This window comes from Pleurodeles waltl, chromosome 4_1 (genome assembly GCF_031143425.1).
Source record: "Pleurodeles waltl isolate 20211129_DDA chromosome 4_1, aPleWal1.hap1.20221129, whole genome shotgun sequence".
In the NCBI taxonomy this organism is placed as follows: Eukaryota; Metazoa; Chordata; class Amphibia; order Caudata; family Salamandridae; genus Pleurodeles; species Pleurodeles waltl.
In genome coordinates this window covers 156,633,472-156,654,407 of record NC_090442.1, presented here as the reverse complement: position 1 = coordinate 156,654,407, position 20,936 = coordinate 156,633,472, and the positions used below count along the sequence as shown (strand labels likewise).

General features: G+C 44.6%; 1 protein-coding gene across 1 annotated transcript in view; it reads right to left on the bottom strand.

The window, feature by feature from the left end:
- Positions 1 to 20,936, bottom strand: part of NUP205 (nucleoporin 205) — a 525,888-nt gene that overhangs the window by 178,924 nt on the left and 326,028 nt on the right. Inside the window, exons 21-23 of the mRNA XM_069227955.1 lie at positions 19,670 to 19,834; positions 4,982 to 5,106; positions 3,620 to 3,734 (exon numbers count right to left, since the gene is read on the bottom strand). Of these exons, the coding sequence (XP_069084056.1) occupies positions 3,620 to 3,734; positions 4,982 to 5,106; positions 19,670 to 19,834 (405 nt within the window). The remainder of the gene's footprint in view (positions 1 to 3,619; positions 3,735 to 4,981; positions 5,107 to 19,669; positions 19,835 to 20,936) is intronic.

Below are 20,936 nucleotides of genomic sequence, written 5' to 3'. Positions count from 1 at the left end.
AGACGCCTGTAAAGATGTCTCAGGGCCATCAAACACTTCATCTGAGGGAGAAAATCCACTGCGCCGAAAACTGACTCAATACCTGTAAATATCGCCGCAATGTCTGCAAAAGTCGCTGCAGCGCCTGTCTCTCAGCTAAAATACTGCCGCATCACCTGCTAGATCGATGCAGCGCCTGCTTCATCACCACAGAGAATTTTGGATTTCCCACTAATTGTCCCTGGGCGTAAAATTGTCCCCACAGTGCGGAACCAAGGCTGTGTGCCTGGAAATGGGTGCATCACCTTGCCAGGAGGAAAGAATCAATGCATCACCTCAGCCGCGCTGGAAAAACCAACGCATCTCTTTACTTTGTGACACATTCTGATTCAAGCATCCCTACCTCTCACACACTTCTCACCTTTTGCATTTTTCATCTTTTGCCACGTTTTCTCACTCCTCTTTTGCCTCCTACTGCCCCACATTCCACTCTGATGGGTCTCGCATTAGCATGTTACCCTGCTTTGATTCGTCTCACTTTTGCCTCATTTTTCCCACTTTGCATTCCTCACACTGACCCTTGTTGCCTTCTCTTTTCCTCGTTTTGCCTTTGTGTGCACCTCTTTTGCTACTTTCTGCTGTGTTTTCTGCCTTTTTAGTTACATGCTGTTACTGGCTGCTCCCGCATTCCCTGCCGCTCGCTCCTGCTCCGCCCAGCCCCTCTAACCAGATCTCCTTCCCACTCATGGCCCTTCTTAATGGTGGTCCCAGTGCAGACACACACAATGGGCGCAGCAAGCCCATCTGCGCCCGCCCTATGACCCCCCCTGATCCACCACTCTTCCACCGTGGTCCGAGACACTACTCACAAGACACCCTCCTCGCCATGAACACTACATGTCCATACCTGCGATATACCTTGGCCTCTTACACCAAAGGTGCATTCTCCTTCGCAGTCTGCCACTTCTCCTGCTTTCCTCCCACCCCACCCCCCAAAACTCGCCCTAAGCACATGGCCAACCCTCACAAGAGACCACCATGCACAACACTCACATGCCTTCCATCAACACCGGCTTGCTCGTCAAACATGCGCTGAAGTCTGGGACCACCTACTTAACTACTCCCCGGACCTATTCTTCCTCACTGCTAACTGAAAGATCTACAACAGAGAGACTCAGAACCACCTAGCACACAGCAAACCAATACAGAACAGCTCCAACAACTCTATAGAGTTCATAACTGCAGGGAAGAAATTCATATCTTCTGCTGCCAGCTTCACAACCATCACCCCTTCACAAAAATTGTGCACTCAGCTCTCCCAATATGTCAGCAACAAATCAACACAATCTACAACAACATTACACGCCAACCAGACCATCCCTACATCCTTCAATCTGTTGAGAAAAACATCCTGGAAACTCCCCTGACTTGTTGGCTCATCATCGCCTCTCTGGAGACAGCCACCATCATGTGCTCACTCTACTCCAGAGGCTACCTGAATACCTGCCCCATACTTCATCTTCACCAATTAACTCAACTCCATCTGCACAGCCTCACTCCAATCCTCAACAACACACTCACTACATCCACCTTCCTTCATTTCTGGAAACACACCACCATCTTACCGTCCCGGAAAAAACCTTCAGCAGACCTGAAGACACTGCAAGCATCTCCATTCTCCCCAACTCAGCCGAAGTTTTGAAAAAGCTCATCAACAAGCAAATGCTTGACCACCTCTACACCAACCACCTCCTGCCTGGACCCCTTTCAATCTGAATTCAGACATAAATACACCATAATGCTGCCACCTATGGCATCTGTCTAATACTGGGGAAAAAAAGGGGGACAGCAGCAATGTTTCTACACAACCTATCAGCTGCTTTCGACTGTCTCCCACTCCCTCCTCATACAATGCCTCCACAAGACCAGAACATGTGGACCAGGACTCGGTTGGATCAGCTCCTTACTCACAGGACACACCCAGTCAGCCTTGCCTTTTATTCTTCAACTGCCTCCAACCTGACCTCCGGGCACCCCGATCAGCCTAACACAATGTTTACCTGGCCCTGCTCGCCAGCATCTTCTAAGCCTACAGATTCAGCACTATCTTTTATGATTAAGACATCCATCTCACCTCCTTCTCCAATGCACTTCAAACACTCACATGAAGATCATTAACTGCATGCCCAAAGGCTCAAACTCGGTGAGGACCAACTGCTTGAAGCTCAACTCTGACAAGACAGAGGTGTTCCTCTTCGGAAAAGACACCTCTATGGTCTTCGACCTGGTGGCCCTTAGAACTAGGACCAACACCCAGCCAATCAAGCAGCCAGGGGCCTAGAGTTGATAAACGACAATAATTTTATGATTTCTAACCAAGTCAACTCGGTTGCCTCTATCAGCTACCATACTCTCGAGCTCCCCAAGAAAGATTTCAGATGGCTCCCACTTAACACCCAAAGATTTGTCATTCAAGCCCTGCTCACCAGCAGACTGGACTATGGAAACACCCTCTACATCGGCATCACCTCGCAACTCAGTGTAACATCAGATCTTTCAGAACACAGCAGCCAGACACTCTCAAACATTCACACTGTACTCACATGTCCAAACACCTCAGAGCTCGTCACTGGCTCCCTATTCACAAATGTGTCCTCTTCAAGCTCCTCACACACAGCTACAAACCACTACACAAGCAAGGTCCTGAACATCAAATTCCATACAGTGACCAGAGATTTCCGCTCAATTAACCTACTGCTATAGTCCGGGTCCCCCACATCCAAAGAGCTAGAGCCAGAAGCTGCACCTTTTCCTACCTGGCTTCTAAAGCCTGAAGCTCCCTCCCCCTATATATCAAAGTCACCAGCTTCATCTTATAATTTCACAAGAAAGTGAAAACCTGGCTAATGCAATAGGCCCTACCCCCTCAATCCTATCCCCATAGGAGTCAGTATACCCTCCCAGATGATTTGCGCGCAATACAAATCTTCACAACATAACATGGCCGCTGTTGGCTGGCATTTTCTAGGACATGGTTGGTGCTGGTCTGGGTTTGCAGAAGTCCAGGAAAGAAACTAAACTATTTCAGGACCTACTTAAACAGAGGATGTCCTAGGCATGTGACTACTGAGGATATCCAATCCAAGATCTCAAAGCTTTGTCAGGTGAAAAGCAGATGTTATTCCTTTATTTATTCTTCCAGTTCATGTTTCTGTTTCCAAAGGTGCAGCCAAAAATATATTTAGAAACCAATTTAATTCATAGTCAAAGCGCTCAGCCTCGGTTACTGGAGTTCTCTGGAACACCAATTCTGACACCTTGACACATCAAAGTTCACACCTAGCAATGTCTGAAGTACGTGCAAATGAGTATCAGGAGACCAACATCTTTTGCTCATCTACAACTGCAGGCTACCACCTCAGTCGTTCTTCAGGACACAACATTACCAAAACCAGATTTTTCTTTTGCCTATTAATTTTCCTGGGTGAATTAGTGTTATTGGTTCAAATCAGAACTGCATCTGACAGATTGAATTATGCTGTCAGAGGAAAGTTCAGGACTGCAAATGTGTGTCATGTTAACAAGGAGCAAGGTGGCAATCCCAACCTCAGAGCACATAACAATGTTGCAACCAAGTTACCTTTGACAGAGAATGGTAAGTGCTGCAGTTGGGTGAAAAGGAAGTCCTGGCTGGTCCGTAGGTACCTCATGGTAGGACCAGATGTGTCAGAGAAGTCACACAGCTGGTAAATCACCTGAGAGCCAGAAACAAACCAAATGTATAAATTAGGACATAAAATAAATGTTGATCTGAATCAAATTTGACAAGCTGCATCCCCTCTAAGTCAGATAACACAAAATTCATTTAAGCCAACAGGAAACTACTTTTAAGACCATTAAGACAGCAAACTGTAAGATGTATGAAAAGGAGGTAGTTGAGTAATTCATCAAATTTCAAATGCAATTTGACATCTTGAAAATTAGAATAGCCACAGTGATTTACCAAGTGGAAATTTAGGAAAAATAAAAATAGACTACTGATATATTCCAGCACACGTTAAGGAAATAATAAAATCAGACTTACTGAAAGATGCATTAATCATACTGCTGAGGGGATCAGTAGAGCAAGATAATACTTGTGATCCATCAAACCAGAACCAAGAGCGAGTAGGGTTCAGGAACCACTTTGGAGCAGACCTATTCTTCAAGATAGGAGCTCCATAACTATTCAAAATGTGTAGAAACCTTTAAACTCTACCGTACGTAAAATAATCTCTGGATGAACCAAGCTCCATTAGTTCCATTAACCTATGCTAAGGTAAGACCTGGGTCCCGAAACAAGATTAGTCATGATAGACTACTTGGTAAATTAACACAATATTGATATCCGGAATGCTTTACCCGTGGACAACCTTCGAAATGGGAGATGCTTAAGCTGCTGCAGGAGGAAAAGTGTGATGGGGAGGGAGAGAAATGGGGAAACAATAGTGTAGAGACAAGAAAAATGATTTTTAGAAGGTGTCATCCTGTCAAATAGTATAAAGGTCGACAAGTTAAGAGCTCGTCACTGTGCAACAAATTAAGGTTCAACCATTCAACCATAGGAAACAGAGGGAAATCTCATTAATTGTCGACTGTCCATGCACAATATGGAAATGCAATACTATAGATTATGTAACAGAGGAGCACTTGAAGCAATGTAAAATTGCCTTCATATACTGGTTGATAATTATGTTCACAATTTTCTGCTTGTTTGTTTCTTTTGGATTAGGGGTCAGGCATAGAGGCAGATCAATTCAAGAGTGCTGCTAAGTCAAATGTATCTTGATGTCACAAATTAAAAAAAAAAAATAACATTGCCTTTTGTACATCTTACTCATCCATCACTTTCAAAAATGAAAAATGGTACTTCCAATAATGTGCTCCAGGATTTTACAGTCAGAGATATGATACTGCTGGTGAATTTCATGATGGAAAAAATAGACAAGAATAAAATGCATACCTGGTAACAAAGCTCTGCAAGATTTGGAGACTCCTTTACTGCTGTGGGTCCAGACCGTCCCTCTGTACCTTTCTCCAGGATGTTCAAGATAGCATGGAGGCAAGTCCGTGGACAGCCTAACACACCTAGGAAGAGAAAACAATATAAAGATCATCATCATCATCATCAATAAAGTTTATTTCACATTAAAACAAATCCATAAATCATACAATTTCATAATTAGAAATGGTCTCAAAATAATAATAACGTGGCCAAATTCATAGAAATCATAAAACAGCATTTTGTATCCTGGCGCAGCGTAAGGCCCTTGAAGTGCACTTAGAACAGAACTACCTACAGAAAAGAAAAGTGTAAAGAAATGGCTCCCTGTTGCAGTTACCCCCCACTTTTTGCCTGATACTGATGCTGACTTGACTGAGAAGTGTGCTGGGACCCTGCTAACCAGGCCCCAGCACCAGTGTTCTTTCACCTAAAATGTACCTTTGTTTCCACAATTGGCACAACCCTGGCACCTAGGTAAGTCCCTTGTAACTGGTACCCCTGGTACCAAGGGCCCTGATGCCAGGGAAGGTCTCTAAGGGCTGCAGCATGTCTTATGCCACCCTAGGGACCCCTCACTCAGCACAGACACACTGCTTACCAGCTTGTGTGTGCTGGTGGGGAGAAAATGACTAAGTCGACATGGCACTCCCCTCAGGGTGCCATGCCAACCTCACACTGCCTATGGCATAGGTAAGTCACCCCTCTAGCAGGCCTTACAGCCCTAAGGCAGGGTGCACTATACCACAGGTGAGGGCATAGGTGCATGAGCACTATGCCCCTACAGTGTCTAAGCAAAACCTTAGACATTGTAAGTGCAGGGTAGCCATAAGAGAATATGGTCTGGGAGTCTGTCAAAAACTAACTCCACAGCTCCATAATGGCTACACTGAATACTGGAAAGTTTGGTATCAAACTTCTCAGAATAATAAACCCACACTGATGCCAGTGTTGGATTTATTAAAAAATGCACACAGAGGGCATCTTAGAGATACCCCCTGTATTTTACCCAATTGTTCAGTGCAGGACTGACTGGTCTGTGCCAGCCTGCTGCTGAGAGACAAGTTTCTGACCCCATGCGGTGAGAGCCTTTGTGCTCTCTGAGTACAGAAACAAAGCCTGCTCTGGGTGGAGGTGCTTCACACCTCCCCCCTGCAGGAACTGTAACACCTAGCAGTGAGCTTCAAAGGCTCAAGCTTCGTGTTACAATGCCCCAGGGCACTCCAGCTAGTGGAGATGCCCGCCCCCTGGACCCAGCCCCCACTTTTGGTGGCAAGTCCAGGAGAGATAATGAGAAAAACAAGGAGGAGTCACTGGCCAGTCAGGACAGCCCCTAAGGTGTCCTGAGCTGAGGTGACTCTGACTTTTAGAAATCCTCCATCGTGTAGAAGGAGGATTCCCCCAATAGGGATAGGAATGTGACCCCCTCCCCTTGGGAGGAGGCACAAAGAGGGTGTACCCACCCTCAGGGCTAGTAGCCATTGGCTACTAACCCCCCCAGACCTAAACACGCCCTTAAATTTAGTATTTAAGGGCTTCCCTGAACCTAAGAATTTAGATTCCTGAAACTACAAGAAGAAGAGGACTGCTGAGCTGAAAAACCCCTGCAGAAGAAGAACAGAAGACACCAACTGCCTTGGCCCCAGTCTTACCGGCCTGTCTCCTGCCTTCCAAAGAAACCTGCTCCAGCGACGCTTTCCAAAGGACCAGCGACCTCTGAATCCTCAGAGGACTGCCCTGCTTCAAGAAAGACAAGAAACTCCCGAGGACAGCGGCACTGCCGCAAAAGAACTGCAACTTTGTTACAGAGGAGCAGATTTAAAGACCCCTGCAAATCCCCGCAAGAAGCGTGAGACTTGCAACACTGCACCCGGCGACCCCGACTCGACTGGTGGAGAACCAACACCTCAGGGAGGACCCTCCGGCGACTCCGAGACCGTGAGTAACCAAAGTTGTCCCCCCTGAGCCCCCACAGCGACGCCTGCAGAGGGAATCCCGAGGCTCCCCCTGACCGCGACTCCCTGACTCCAAGATCCCGACGGCTGGAAAAGACCCTGCACCCGCAGCCCCCAGCACCTGAAGGAACGGAACTTCTGTGCAGGAGTGACCCCCAGGAGGCCCTCTCCCTTGTCCAGGTGGTGGCTACCCCGAGGAGCCCCCCCCTTGCCTGCCTGCATCGCTGAAGAGACCCCTTGGTCTCTCATAGGGAACCACTGGAAACCAGACGCATGTTTACACACTGCACCCGGCCGCCCCCGCGCTGCTGAGGGTGTACTTTTTGTGCTGACTCGTGTCCCCCCCCCGGTGCCCTACAAAACCCCCCTGATCTGCCCTCTGAAGACGCGGGTACTTACCTGCTGGCAGACTGGAACCGGGGCACCCCCTCCTCTCCATTGAAGCCTATGCGTTTTGGGCACCTCTTTGACCTCTGCACCTGACCGGCCCTGAGCTGCTGGTGTGGTAACTTTGGGGTTGCTCTGAACCCCCAACGGTGGGCTACCTTGGACCCAAAACTGAGACCTGTAAGTGATTTACTTATCTGCTAAATATAACAATACTTTACCTCCCCCAGGAACTGTGAAAATTGCACTGTGTCCACTTTTAAAACAGCTTATTGTGTTTTATGTAAAAAGTATATATGCTACTGTGATTATTCAAAGTTCCTAAAGTATTTACCTGCAATACCTTTCAAATGCGATATTACATGTAGAATTTGAACCTGTGGTTCTTAAAATAAACTAAGAAAAGATATTTTTCTATAACAAAACCTACTGGCTGGATTTGTCTCTGAGTGTGTGTTCCTCATTCATTGCCTGTGTGTGTATGTACAACAAATGCTTAACACTACTCCTTTGATAAGCCTACTGCTCGACCACACTACCACAAAATAGAGCATTAGTATTATCTCTTTTTGCCACTATCTTACCTCTAAGGGGAACCCTTGGACTCTGTGCATGCTATTCCTTACTTTGAAATAGCACATACAGAGCCAACTTCCTACAAAAAGGAAAAAGCTTATGCCTAGGACTCTGAGAAGGCCGGTCTGCCATGGCATTCTTCGGATTATGCAAGCAGAGGCCCGAAATGTAAAGACACTGATGTAGATCAACTCTGCAGTATCTGACCTCATTAGCCTCAGGGCTTGAATCTATTTTCCAGACATCCAACAGAAGGCACATTGGTTTTATCCACGTCTTGCAGCCCGAAGCATAAGCATGGCAAAAGAAGAAGAAATGGTAAAAACATTCTTCTTCGCATTAACATGAACGGCATAAAGGGCTAATGCAGTACTTATGTACCAATCTGATACAAAATCTATTGATGAGTAATATGCCATATCTGAACCGAAGATATAGCTCCTTGGCTAGCAGAGAAAATATTTTATCTAGAAAGGGTTTAAAGAAGGACATAGGCTTAAAATCCCAAAAAACATCAATACTGCTTTCTGACCTTATTCCCTTAGTCTCCTCAACTCAATGCAAAGATTTAAGACTCTTAACACTTGCCTCGAGAAAGCAGAAGCAGACTCTGGGATGTCCCATAGTAAAAACAACTAAGCTTTAGCAAGGGTATCTTTTATATGCTTGAGCCAAGGGATTTTCCTGTAAAACCCGGGGCACATGAGATCACGAAGCAGAATCCCATAGGGAGCTAATTCTTTCCGGGACCAAAATTTATGTCAATAAAGCAAGGTACGCATTTTGCATATCAGATCTATTGGGATACCTACCTACATCTATAATTTGTGGGACACAGGGGGTGCGCCTTGCAGTAGATTCAACAGATCTCTAACAAATTTATTTTCAGCTAAGGTGAGACATTTAGCTGTTTCCTGGCCCCAAGGTTCTGCACCATATAAAACCGATCCAAAGGGACTACTATACCCTCTATAGAGGTCTCATGGGAAGTTTCTTGTCCGAATAGAGCTTTTTGAAATGGTCAACCCACACTTTGGGGCCACTTTACAGCGTCTGTGTTGTTGCTAAGGTCTATTTCACCCAGGAACCCCGACACTGGCATAACATCATTAACAAAGAGACTTTATCCTCATTAAATGAAGGGCATCTAGTCAGTGTTGGGCCTGGGAATAATCTTTATGTCTTTCAGTAAGGAGCATAAATTCAAGGAGATTAAAATATAATCAATTCTGATAGCATAATTATGGTACTTGAAGGCATGAGTTCAACCCAGATAACAGGACGTCCTACCATTGTATGCTCTTAACCCATAGGATGTTAGCCCTAACAGCTGTGTCGCCAGGACAGAACACCTATTCAGTGGCTCAAGATCTAGAGGTGGGTTGCCCATCGCCCTAGCCTTCTCAACAGTAATACCGGAATCAGCACTATCTAATGGCTCATAGGTAACACTGAAGTTTCCCGCTACAATGACCAACTCCTCTGGCAATACATCTTTAAAAGACGTCTCTATGTGTTACAGGGTAGGTGAATCTACATGGTGGCTCGTGGGTCTGTTGTACACATTAAAGATATATATGGGGTTCCTTGCATTAGTGGTAAACTTTAGCCCTAATATATCAGGGGAGTTCAAAGATAATCTTACCACTTAGCAATTTAAGGTTGTTTTAAACCATACTAACAGGGCGCCCTTTCCGTGATGATATAGCGGGGCAAGAACTCTAGAAAATCCTGACCTATATTCAGAGTCTGTGCACAAAGATTCCTGAAAAATACAGATATCAAAATAGTCAATAAAATCTCCCCAGACTGGGACAACAATTTTGGATTTGAGGCCTGCATAGTCCCAAGATAAATTGTTTCAATCGTCGCTAGGTATGCCCTCCGAGGGGGGAAGCTGGGCAGTAGGGATTCAAAAGACTCAGCCCATTGCTCTACTGCTGCCCCTCCCTTAGAGGGGCAGCAGTAGAGCATTGGGCTGTGACCAAAGGAGGGCCACCTCCATTTAAGCTCACCATCAATACATCTTAGGTGGTGAAAGTTTTAGTTTGATGGCAGATGTATGTATGCTTTCTGAGCGCAGTTCCCAAGCTTTAAGTTCTTCAACCAAAAGGAGATGAGTTAGGCAGATTTCAACGTAGTCACAGGTGCCGCCAAGAGCAAAATGACGCATAGTCCTAGCAATATCTGCATGGACAATTGAGCAACAATTGCGTACACCATGCAGAGAATAGGTCACTTTGTTAGTCAAGAAGTCAGAAGTTTCTGTTGCCCCTTCTGGTAGTTTTGGGACGTTATACATGAACACTGGCTTTGATGGTCTTCTAGCCCTATTATCTTGCACCCCAGGGTAGACCAGGATCAAATGCAGCCCGAGCAACAATCAAAACAGGTGCGGGGGCATCCAAGCTATTGGCAGAGGTGGATTAACAAATGTTCCCACAGCCCTCAATTCTGGAAATGGAGGGCCAATGTGAAGGATATGCGTTTGACAGCGTAGGCCGCACAAAGCCATACCAGAGTTCATCCTCATAATGGACTGTTGCCAAGGTAATGGCGTAGGATCACATGAAAGCGGCAAACAAAAACCAGACCTCCGTTGTGGATATGAAGCTGCTACTCTAGCCTGTTCTTCTTGATTATGGGGTTTTTGCTGACAGTATGGGGAGAATGAAGGAGTGAATGCTGCAACAAGGCGAGAAAGGTAAGCAACCTGCATCAATAGTGATTTCACCTGCTCTTTTAGGTCGCTCACCTCAAATCTTAAGGACCATAATTTTGCTGCCACCACTCGACCATCAGGCAGTCCTTGGATTTGCTTTCAAGTTTCAGGGCAATGCACTATAGTATTTGCGTCATTAGTGGCTATGGGAGCAAAGCGGTTCCGATGACATACTTGGTCACTGCAAACCGCATTGATTTGATCCATAACTGCTTCCTTCTGCAAGGATATCTTTTTAGTAGACTTCGATATAGGACTATGCTTTGGGCTGGAGTTAGACTGCAAGCTTTTAACTACAGGAGCCACTCTTGTTACTTTCCCTTTGGGTTCAAATATTTTTGCCATGGGTTTCCCACTAAGATTATAGCTTTCCCTGAGTGATTCAACATTAGGTATGTTCTTAGGCAGCTTTTTGGAAAAAGACATGCCCAGCGGAGTCTGAGGCTTTTCTATTCCCCATTATGGCCCAAGAAAAAGGAACGTAGGTTAAACTTGAAAACAAAAATCCAAGAGGTACCTTGTAGTAGACAACTTCTTGCATTTGGCCTACAGAGAGGGCCCAGCCTTGTCCAGCCGCGGATAGGTACAGACGGACCCGCTCTTGGCCCAGTCTTGTGCTGCGAGGCTTTGTTGGTGCTTTAACAGTGCTGGCACTGATGCCTCCCCCAACGGGGCCAGGTGCTTCTGAGGTCAGGGGAGGCCAACCTGGGTACTGAGGGGACGAAGTCCCACCCCAGCGATGCTCCCGAGCAGCGTCTGTGTCCCCCGCTGCAGGGCTTTGTTGGCACTTTAACAGCGCTGGCACCAGCCCCTCCTCCAGCAGGACGAGATCACATCAGGCCAGATTCATGACATGTTCAAAGGTGGGGTATAACAATGTTTTTTTTACAAATACTTTGTTACCATAAGCGGCTTTGCTTAGAACTTTTTTGGTAATTTCTGGAGAATACAGACAAGCATATGTTGCAAATTGCTTGACGGTGTGCAGTAGCTTTAGTTCCTTGCCAACTCATTTGAATGTCAATGGTAACCAGTGACTAGTAGTAGTAAGCTGTATCCACGCTGTCACTTCTGGTTCTTTACACATTTGAATATAGTAGAAGAGACGTGCGAGAGAGATGAACCCCATTGCACACAGTGAAACCAAAATCGCATGCTGTAGATAAAAATGAAAGTTTCTCAGAATAGAATTAATTTATTTAAAGTGAAAACAAAATGCTGACAAAAGGATCCATTACTGTTTTACTTAAATGATTGTTAAGAAAATATATGTTCAAATGGGATAAGTGACTTTGCATTTCAGCGTTCATTTTGTATTTTACATAGAGTGTAAACCAGGCACAAAGAGGGCATCAGAGCATGGAATGTAACTGTGGTAAGAAAAATGCACATTCAAAATGTGTATGCCTGTACTAAAAATGTGTTGAACCTTTATAGTAGTAAAGCTAGATAAAACAAGTAGACTACCAGACTTAGGGTCTGAGTTAGATATTGGTGGACAGGTTACTCTGTCACAAGGGTGACGGATATCCCGTCTGCCGGAATCTAAATCCCATAATGTACAATGGGATTTAGATTTCGGCGTTGTGATGTGATGGAGTAACCCCTCCGTCAATATCTAAATCAGGCCCTTCGTCCTGTCCCATTGTATGCAGCCGAGTTTCACCTGGGTGTCTCCCTTTTTCCCCACCTCCTGAGCTCAGTCACAAGCATCATCATAGTCAAGAGGTCGGCGCTAAAGGTATGAAGACTAAATCAGAGACATATGCAGAACAGGACTAAATATAAAGAACAATGGAGCAACTTTCCTAATTCTTAGATATTATTTATTCCTCATATGAGCAACTATTTTTAAAGAAAAAACACAGAGGAGCCTGGAAACATCACAGTGCAGATGTCTGCTGAAAACTGTTCTATGCACCACAAACAGGATGTGAGCCCGAGAACTGGTAGATACGAAATAGTGGATCTAGAATACACAAAGACACTTCATATGGATGCCATACAAAATACTGAAATGCAAATACTCTCAGTAAAGCAAATTAATCTTCCTTGCTTAAGCCGGAACAGCGAGGTCACTGTGATCCGTAAAAGGCATTTTAACAAAGCAAGTTCATGAAGTCAGGTTACCAACTGCACCAGGCCTAAACAGAACACACTAGGTAAAAGCAATGTCTTTTGGACCTTTTGTGCACAAGGTCTTTCTGACTTGCAGATGTTACTGATCAAGGACCAATTTCTTGACATAATTTGGGTTGCTGTGACTCAAACTAACATGGCAAAAGCAAAAAACTATCAAGTGGGTCTCAAGCCACTTTCAAATACAGTTTAAGCCACTTTATGAAGAAAGCCCCCCCAAAAAACACATATTTCCCACCCAGAAGTCATTGTCGATGTTACATGGCCACAGATCATTTTCCCCGAAGAGTGTCTTCTCCCAGGTTATTCTTTAAGGAGGTTTAGTAGAACAAGTTAATTACCTTCGTAAATGCTCTTTCTGGAGGATATCTAACTGCAGATTCCTCACCTTGTGAATATCCCCAGTGCCAGACAGGATCTGTAAAACTCAAAGCAAAGCTCCTGTGCGCCGGTAGGTGACATTGTGCGACTCCGTTCATCTCTTCCGCCCATGATGGTGCCTTCAGACACTGAGCCCATAAGCAAACTGGAAGAACCACCGTGCAGATTGCAAAAGCAGAACGTTTTTAAATGGAAAAGATGAATCAACCAAATGAGGAGGAAAGTGAGAATTCTGTGGTTAGAAAGAGTATCCATCAGAAAAAGCATCATCAAAGATAAGTAACTTGTTCTTCTAATTGATACTTCATACCCCAGATTCCTCATCTTGTAAAGAGATACCAGAACAGTACCTAACGACTAAAAAGACATGCAGGTCCGAATGGGCAAAGTGCCCATCTCAGAGGACACCACTCTCAAGACACTTGTGCTTTGTGAGCAGGTGAACTGATCCCCACGTAGCAGCCTGACAAATACAGGACAGGCACTCCACACCTCAACGTAGTAGTAGCAGCCTTGGGGGAATGAGGCCTCAGCCTTTCTGGAGGTTGCTCTTAGATACACTAGCTCTTAATTCAGAGGACAATTCATCACGGCCCGATGTCCAGACAAATTGATGTGAAGAGTCCTTTGATCTTCACCTGATAACCTCCCCAACCCAGCAGTGATGCGTCCTTAACCACCATCAACTCTACATGGGGTAGGGAGGACAGTCTGCCACTTCTTTAATTGGGGTCGACCAGCCACCATTGTAGATCGTTTGCAGTCTCTTTCAACACCTGGACGAAATCTAACAGGTTCTCTTGGTGCTGGGCCCACTGAGATTTTAGATCCCACTGCAGAGCCTGCATATGCCATCGTCTGCGAGCAGAATGCAGGGCGCTAGCAGGCAAAGAAGCCTAACAGTCTTCCTAATCGAGACCCAGGACAGAGGGTGAAAAAACCTGGATGATAGCCTGAATGTGCTGAGTTCAGTGATCTGGAAACAAAGCCCGAAAGCACACCATATCCAAGATGGCTCCGATGAAGGGGAATCTTTGTGGAGGAGTCAGGTGTGACTTCCGATGAAGGGGAGTCTTTGTGAAGGAGTCAGGTGTGACTTTGGCAGGTTGAGTGATAACCCAAACAATGCCAAGAGGTTTGTGTGGTCTAGAGGTTGTCTGCAACTGTGACCATCAGGCATCCAACAGCCAGTCATCAAAGTAGGGGATGACTGGTACCTCCACCTTGAACATAGCCAGTGACCACCACAATCACCTTTGTGAACACTCAAGTGGTATGGGTAAGACTGAAAGAGAATGGCAACCTAAGTGCTTGTGGTCCATCTTGAACCTCAGGTAGTACCAGTGGGCCTACAAGAATGGCATGTGACAAGAAACGTCTTGCAGGTTCAAAACCACTATCCAGTCTGTGAGATCGATGGCAGAAAACACCTCAGTCAGGATGAGTATCTTGAATTGGTCATTGAGAAGGAAGGCATTGAGAAGGCGAAGATCCAAAATAGGACGACGGCCTTTGTCCTCCTTTGGCACAACTAAGTAGCTGAAATAACAACAGCAGCTCTTCTAATCACTGTTCCGAAAGATGTACTTTACTCCACTGTTGTACTGGGAGAGGAAGGAACCACCCAGTGTCAGATGAGGTGTCCAATCCATTGACATCCTGTAGGTCCATGTACCAATTGTCCTCATCATGATGGGGCACATTATTCTGCATTTCCTCCACTGTTATCTCCATATGGCTGGCTCTAGCTGGAGTCTGAGCCACAAATGTGGTGTAGGGTGTGCGCAGCTGTGCAGCAATGAAATAATCTTAGTCTAATGGATTGAGTACTGGCTGGGCCACATCAAGATCTGGGTCCAGCCTCAGTCAAGGAGAGGAATACCAAAATGGGTTAAGGCTCCTCTTATGGCACCAGCGGTGTATATGCTACAGTGAAAGCCAGCAACGATACTGGAGCAGAACCAGAAGTGAGTTCAAGTGGCAGAGACGGCGCAGAGGATTGATCTGCAGGCATTTGTCAGACTGGAGCTTCCAGCAGATCTTATGGCCTCAAACGCACACCAGAGAAAGTTGAAAGAGTGCCACAAATGTGCAGCATTATCTGGTGAAGGGCTTTAACCTGCTGTGAATTTGCCAACCCAGCCGGGAATTCATCTGGACTAAAGATGTAATCTGCCCCTCATTGGAAAAGGATCAAGACCATGAGGCACAATGATACTCTTATTGGAAGTGTCCAAGTCCCTCTTGGAATTCTTATCTGTTGACTTGGACTTACCAAAGGCTTTGTACATGATGACATCTGCCATGGGAGGAACATTTGAGAATGGGAGAGGGCCCAAGCTCTCAATTTTGACCTAGAGCTGGACATGCATGAAGTCTTGCATTGTTTGGCTTTGTGTTCGCAAATGGCTTTTGGATTTATCTGGGCACAGTCGTCATGGGTCTTGGAGTCATGCAACAACCTCAAGTTCTAGAGGAACATCTTGTGGGATCAGTGACAGACTCCTGTTTATGACTGTCCTTACAAAGTTTAAACCATATAGTTTTAGGGGATGACATGTTCCATTTTCAAAGAAAAAAATGCTTTACAAACACAGAAGGAATTGGGGTCCATGTTTGAAGGCGTAGAAAGAAAGAAACTGATGCCAGCGCACATGTATGGAGCTTATATGCAGCTCCCCTAGTCACTTTCGGAGCGAAACAGAGTTGATGCAGAATTACATGCCGTCACCAACGTGCAGGAAGACAGCTTTTTCAGTTTTCCAGATGCAGTCTGACAACTGTTTATATTCACAAGGTGAGGGCTCTGCATTTAGAAGTATCCATTAGGAAGAGGACGATTTCTTTACAGTAGCATCTTAAATCCACATATACTCTGCTCTGCAAGCTCGGAGTTCTCAGGGCTTTCATATTTACACAGTCACTCCATAAAATGCTTCATTCATTTCCCAGTGGGAACTTGATCTTTCCGTGGTGGGGGGTAAAATGATGCTTTTCAGTCAATTCTTTTGCTTCACTTCAAACGAGGATACAGCTTTTTTCTCTGGAACAGTTCCATGTCTTTTTGACAATTATTTTCATCAATTTTGTTCCAAGCTGATTTTTTTGCATTTCTTTCTTGTGCACAGAATATTTGTGCTTTACCTTTCACAAAAAAATGCATATTTAGATTCTTGCACCATCGTGTTTCTCCCTCTCCTCTTTTCATTACTAGTTAAAATCAGCCCCCTGGGAGATGTCTATCCAAAGACAAGGTGCTATATGTATTTTCCTCTCAATATTGCTGTGCATCGTGGATAGATTTTTTATTTTATTTTTACTTCTAGTGATAGTCCAATTTATGCTTCCTTAATCATATTGAATTCTTTATCGGATCATGCTGCTATAAGCTTAGATTTGAGTCTGTCTCATAAGGAATCCTTGCCTAAACGATAGTCCTATAACAGAGCATTACTTGCTGATGAATTATTTATTGCTCGAATGAGGGCGGGGCTCTGCAGTTGTTTTGAGGAAAGTCAATATGTTCCCTCTATAGATAATATCTGGGAAGCTTTTAAAGTAACTATGAGAAGAGAGATTATTGCTTTTCAAAATTATTCTAATATGTTAGGTAAAAAGCAATTTAGGGAATCGTCTGTAGAGCTCCAATTAGCAGTGTTGAAGCTCACCAGTGTACCCAATTCCTTACACATTAAGGAGATAGAGCTGGGGAAGCATAAGCTACTGCAGATCTTGTTGGAGAAGCAGCTAACAAAACACAGAACTTATGGGCAACAATTATGCGGGGAAGCTGCTAGCCTGGCGGGTTAGAGTTCGACAAGCCGAAAAACGTCATCAATAAAATCCGGGAGCCATCAACCAGGACCTTGCTGAGGGAGGCTTCATTAACTGAGGAGTTATTCCATTAGCATTTTGAAAATATATAAGCAGCTGCTCAAGTATCTGGTAAGACATATTTCCAGTTCTTTAGATGGTATTTCCCTTCTGAAGCTGCAGAATGAAGTGGCTCTAAACCTTGCTCGCCCTATAAAACCATTAGCGGTAGAGACCGCGGTCAGAGCTTTGTCAAGAGGAAAGGTACCAGAAGAGGAAGTGTTTCCTTCTGAGTGGTATCAGGTCTTGATATCAGGAGTGAAATATCCTATGATGAACTTGTTTAATAATATATAGACAGGCAGCTCCGTCGCCAACCTCTTCCCAAAAAGGTCCTCATTTGTTTTTAAGGATTAAGGGCCTGTCAGATTATGCACTTGAATGCAGATTATAAAAAATCTTAATGAAAGTTCTGGCAGCTAGGGTGGCTGACGTTATGTCTTTTTTTTAATTGGGAAAGTTCAGTCTGGGTTTAATCCAGAATACAATTTTATTATAATACGCATTATCTAACAGAAGCAATTGATTTCTTTAATCTTACTAAGATTCCTGCAGTGAACTTGTTTATTGAGGCCGAGGAATCTTTTGACCCTTTGGGCTGGGATTATTTGTTTCAGGTAATGGAGGCGATGGGATTTCCATCCTACCTCACAAGGTCAACTGCAACATTAGATCAGTGATCATTCGCTATAATATCTCTTCATGGTAAGGCTTTCCATTGTTCCCAGATTCCCAGGGGTAGGAGGCAAGGCTTCACCCGGTCTCAAACTCGGTTTGCTATTTTATTGAGCCTCTGGCTTGTTGTTTACGTCAGACCGCAGGAGTGAAACCAGCAGCCCCTGGGACATCAAAACTTAAATTATATGCAGATGACTTCCTTTTTTATTTGATGGTTGAGAGTGGCTGGTTTCAAGAACTGTTTGTTATCTGCCAAATGTCAAGGTTTACAGGGTATCGAGTCAACATTTCTAAAACAGAGATCCTTATTTTTAACACTGATGTTTCTGCCCTACCCTTGGAGCTGCAGAAAATATACCAGCAAATGCCTGTTAGGTATTTGGGCATAAGGGTTTCTGAAAGTATGAAGATCTATACGACTTAAATTATCCTGCCTTGCTGGTAAGGTTCCGAATTTTCTGGAATGATGGGGTAAGATGCCAATCACTGGTAGAGTGGTTTGAATTAAAATGCATGTTTGCCTTTGCTAAATTTTTCCTTTTTTTACATAAATACCCGCTGCGTTGCATAATACTTTTTTTCAACGGCTGAATGCACATATTAGTGCTTTTATATGGAAAAAACAGTTTGAGAATTAGTAGGATTAGGATGACTCTACCCGTACATCAAGGAGGGTTAGCTCTCCCAGATGGGAGAATCCACTATCAGCCCACTTGCTGAATTGCACCAGGAATTTTGATTTAGCTAAGTGCAGTACTTTCAATAACTCTTTTTCGCACTGTGTTATAAGGAATTTTATTTTGCTGAGATCCCAAACTCTTCCAGGGAAAGAATCCAAAAAAGATCAGGTACCATATGATTTTGGCCTTCACAACTAAGCAGAAGCATTTGTTTTTACCAGTAGAAGTACAATCAATGATAGTTCGTGTTGAAGGTAGTCCAAAGTAGGGTAGAGCACAGTGCTAAGCGGTGGAGTATGCTCCACTACCCAAAAGCATAATGTAGTGTTCCCAAGAAACACCATGCATATACTTTTAAAGATACTGCAGCACTCCAGAAATCTTCATAATCAACAAGTCATCTAGATGAGTTTGGTTGTAGTAGGTTCCATTTATTTGTAGATATGGACATCAATGCAGCAAGACGAGTATCGTTCCACAATCACAGCCAACACTTGTTTCGTCACAACTTGTGACTTTTTCAAGGCTAGTTGGGTAAGCTAAGTCTAATTCAGAAAACCACAATGGCATGTGTTTCTATATTACAAAGTGTAACAGAAGGTGGATATGAGATCAGTCACTTGTTCAAGCATTGAGGCAACAGATAGTCCCTGATGCAGCAGACCATGATTTGTCAGGTTTTATCTTTTTAAGATCTGTATTACTCCACGGTGCTGGTTTGCTTTTGTCCTGTTTTGTTGTTCTTCATGGTTGTAGGATACCAAAAGCTTCCAGTAGCCACTCAGTTTTTGAACAGAATTTACTATGTCTAGATCTGTGATGAATGTTAGCTGTGTTTCTAAGTATTCAAAACTGAGTTTGTTCCATGGTTGATAGGTGGATGCATGTAAGGCGGTTGTGCGTGTGTTGATTTATCAAATGGTGGTCTGACCATATGACTGGAGTAATCCTTTGAAAGGTAGGTAGTTCTGGATTCGCACAAATGACACCTAGGAAGTATCCAGCAATGTGTCCAGCAATGTGTGTGGTTTGTGTACGATCCGATGTAGGTTCAGTATGACTAGGCCAGTGATGACAGTTTTTGGATACGGCATATTGGCTTGTGAAACCAAATATTTAGATCACTAAGAATGCATAGGTTGAAGTGTAGTGTTATAAGCTTTGAAACTGCGTCTAGAAATGTAGCATTGCTAGGTGGGGGTCTGTAAAGGAGGAGGAAGAAGAAGATAAATCATGTAACTATTTCCCCACTACATACCTGGGTCCTGCAGGTTAGTAGTGGCAACTGGCTTCTTGAGCTCATAGCCCAGAAGATACAGCGCTAAGTTGGGTGGGTTCAATTCCAGAGAAGTGATGAGGAGGTTCAGGATGTTGATTCTGGTTTCATGTCGGATGTGTGACATTTTCTTCTCTAATTTAAGTTCTGTTGGAGAAAAAACAAACAGCTGCAATAACCCAATGCATTAAAAATACAGTGAGATTGCTGAACATCAATTCAGAAATGCCCTGTTAATATGAAACTCTAAACAGATCAACAATCTACCACTTCCTCCTGGTACACAAAGAAGCAGAACTGGGCTCTGTCATGTCTGCTACCTCGGTGTCACAAAGAGATTGTCAGTAGACTTAACTCACTGTAGTTAGAGCAGATTACTCCATTTCAAAATGTCTTTATTACAACAGTTTTTGCTAGGTCCTATTGGAAAAGAACAAGGAATTAAATATTATCCTCTAACTGAACACTGATGCCAACAAGTAAAATACAATGTAAACTTGTGCTTTCTAGTTCAAGCTTGACTTTCACACCATCAGAAGTATTTACCACGAGATATGCATACACACTACATTTCTGTAATTCAGAGCTCCTAAGCTTGTGCATACTATTTATGGGCTCTGGATTCACATTTCAAAGAAACTTTTGCAAAATCTAGGGCGATCATCTACTAGCAAAATGGGGACTGAAAGGAGATTCCACTAAAATGAGTGTACACAGGGGCGTGTCTAAGATGACAGCCTTGGGGGGCCCGGCCGCTATCCTCCACCCAATATTCAATGCGTATATTGCCAGCGGCCAGGGGCGATACGGAGGGAGGGATGGGTGGTAGGGGCATCGCTAACTGGGTCCCGGAAGGTGAGGTGCCTCCAGCAGTTCAAGCTCATTCACTGGCAATGAGGGGCCATGACCTGGGTAGGTGGGAATCCTCTCTTTAGGCCTCCAGGGCGCAGCGGTGAGAGGGGATCTCCGGGACGACGGACTTTGCCAGCCAGTGACTGTACAAACCCCCGGGAGGGTGCAACCTCAATGCTGGTGGCAAGGAGGGGCAGTACTCCGTGATCAGGATGGACATGGCCATGGGGACAGAGTTGTTTCTGGTCCCGAGGACTGCTGGGAGGAAACTGCGGATGAGGGCCACCCCGGGGCAGTGGGGAGCCTGTCACGGATGAGGACTTGCCCAGGCCTCTACAGACATCCCATCAGGAGGGCTGATTGGGTGAGGACACTGGGTAAGAGATCTTTGAAGCCC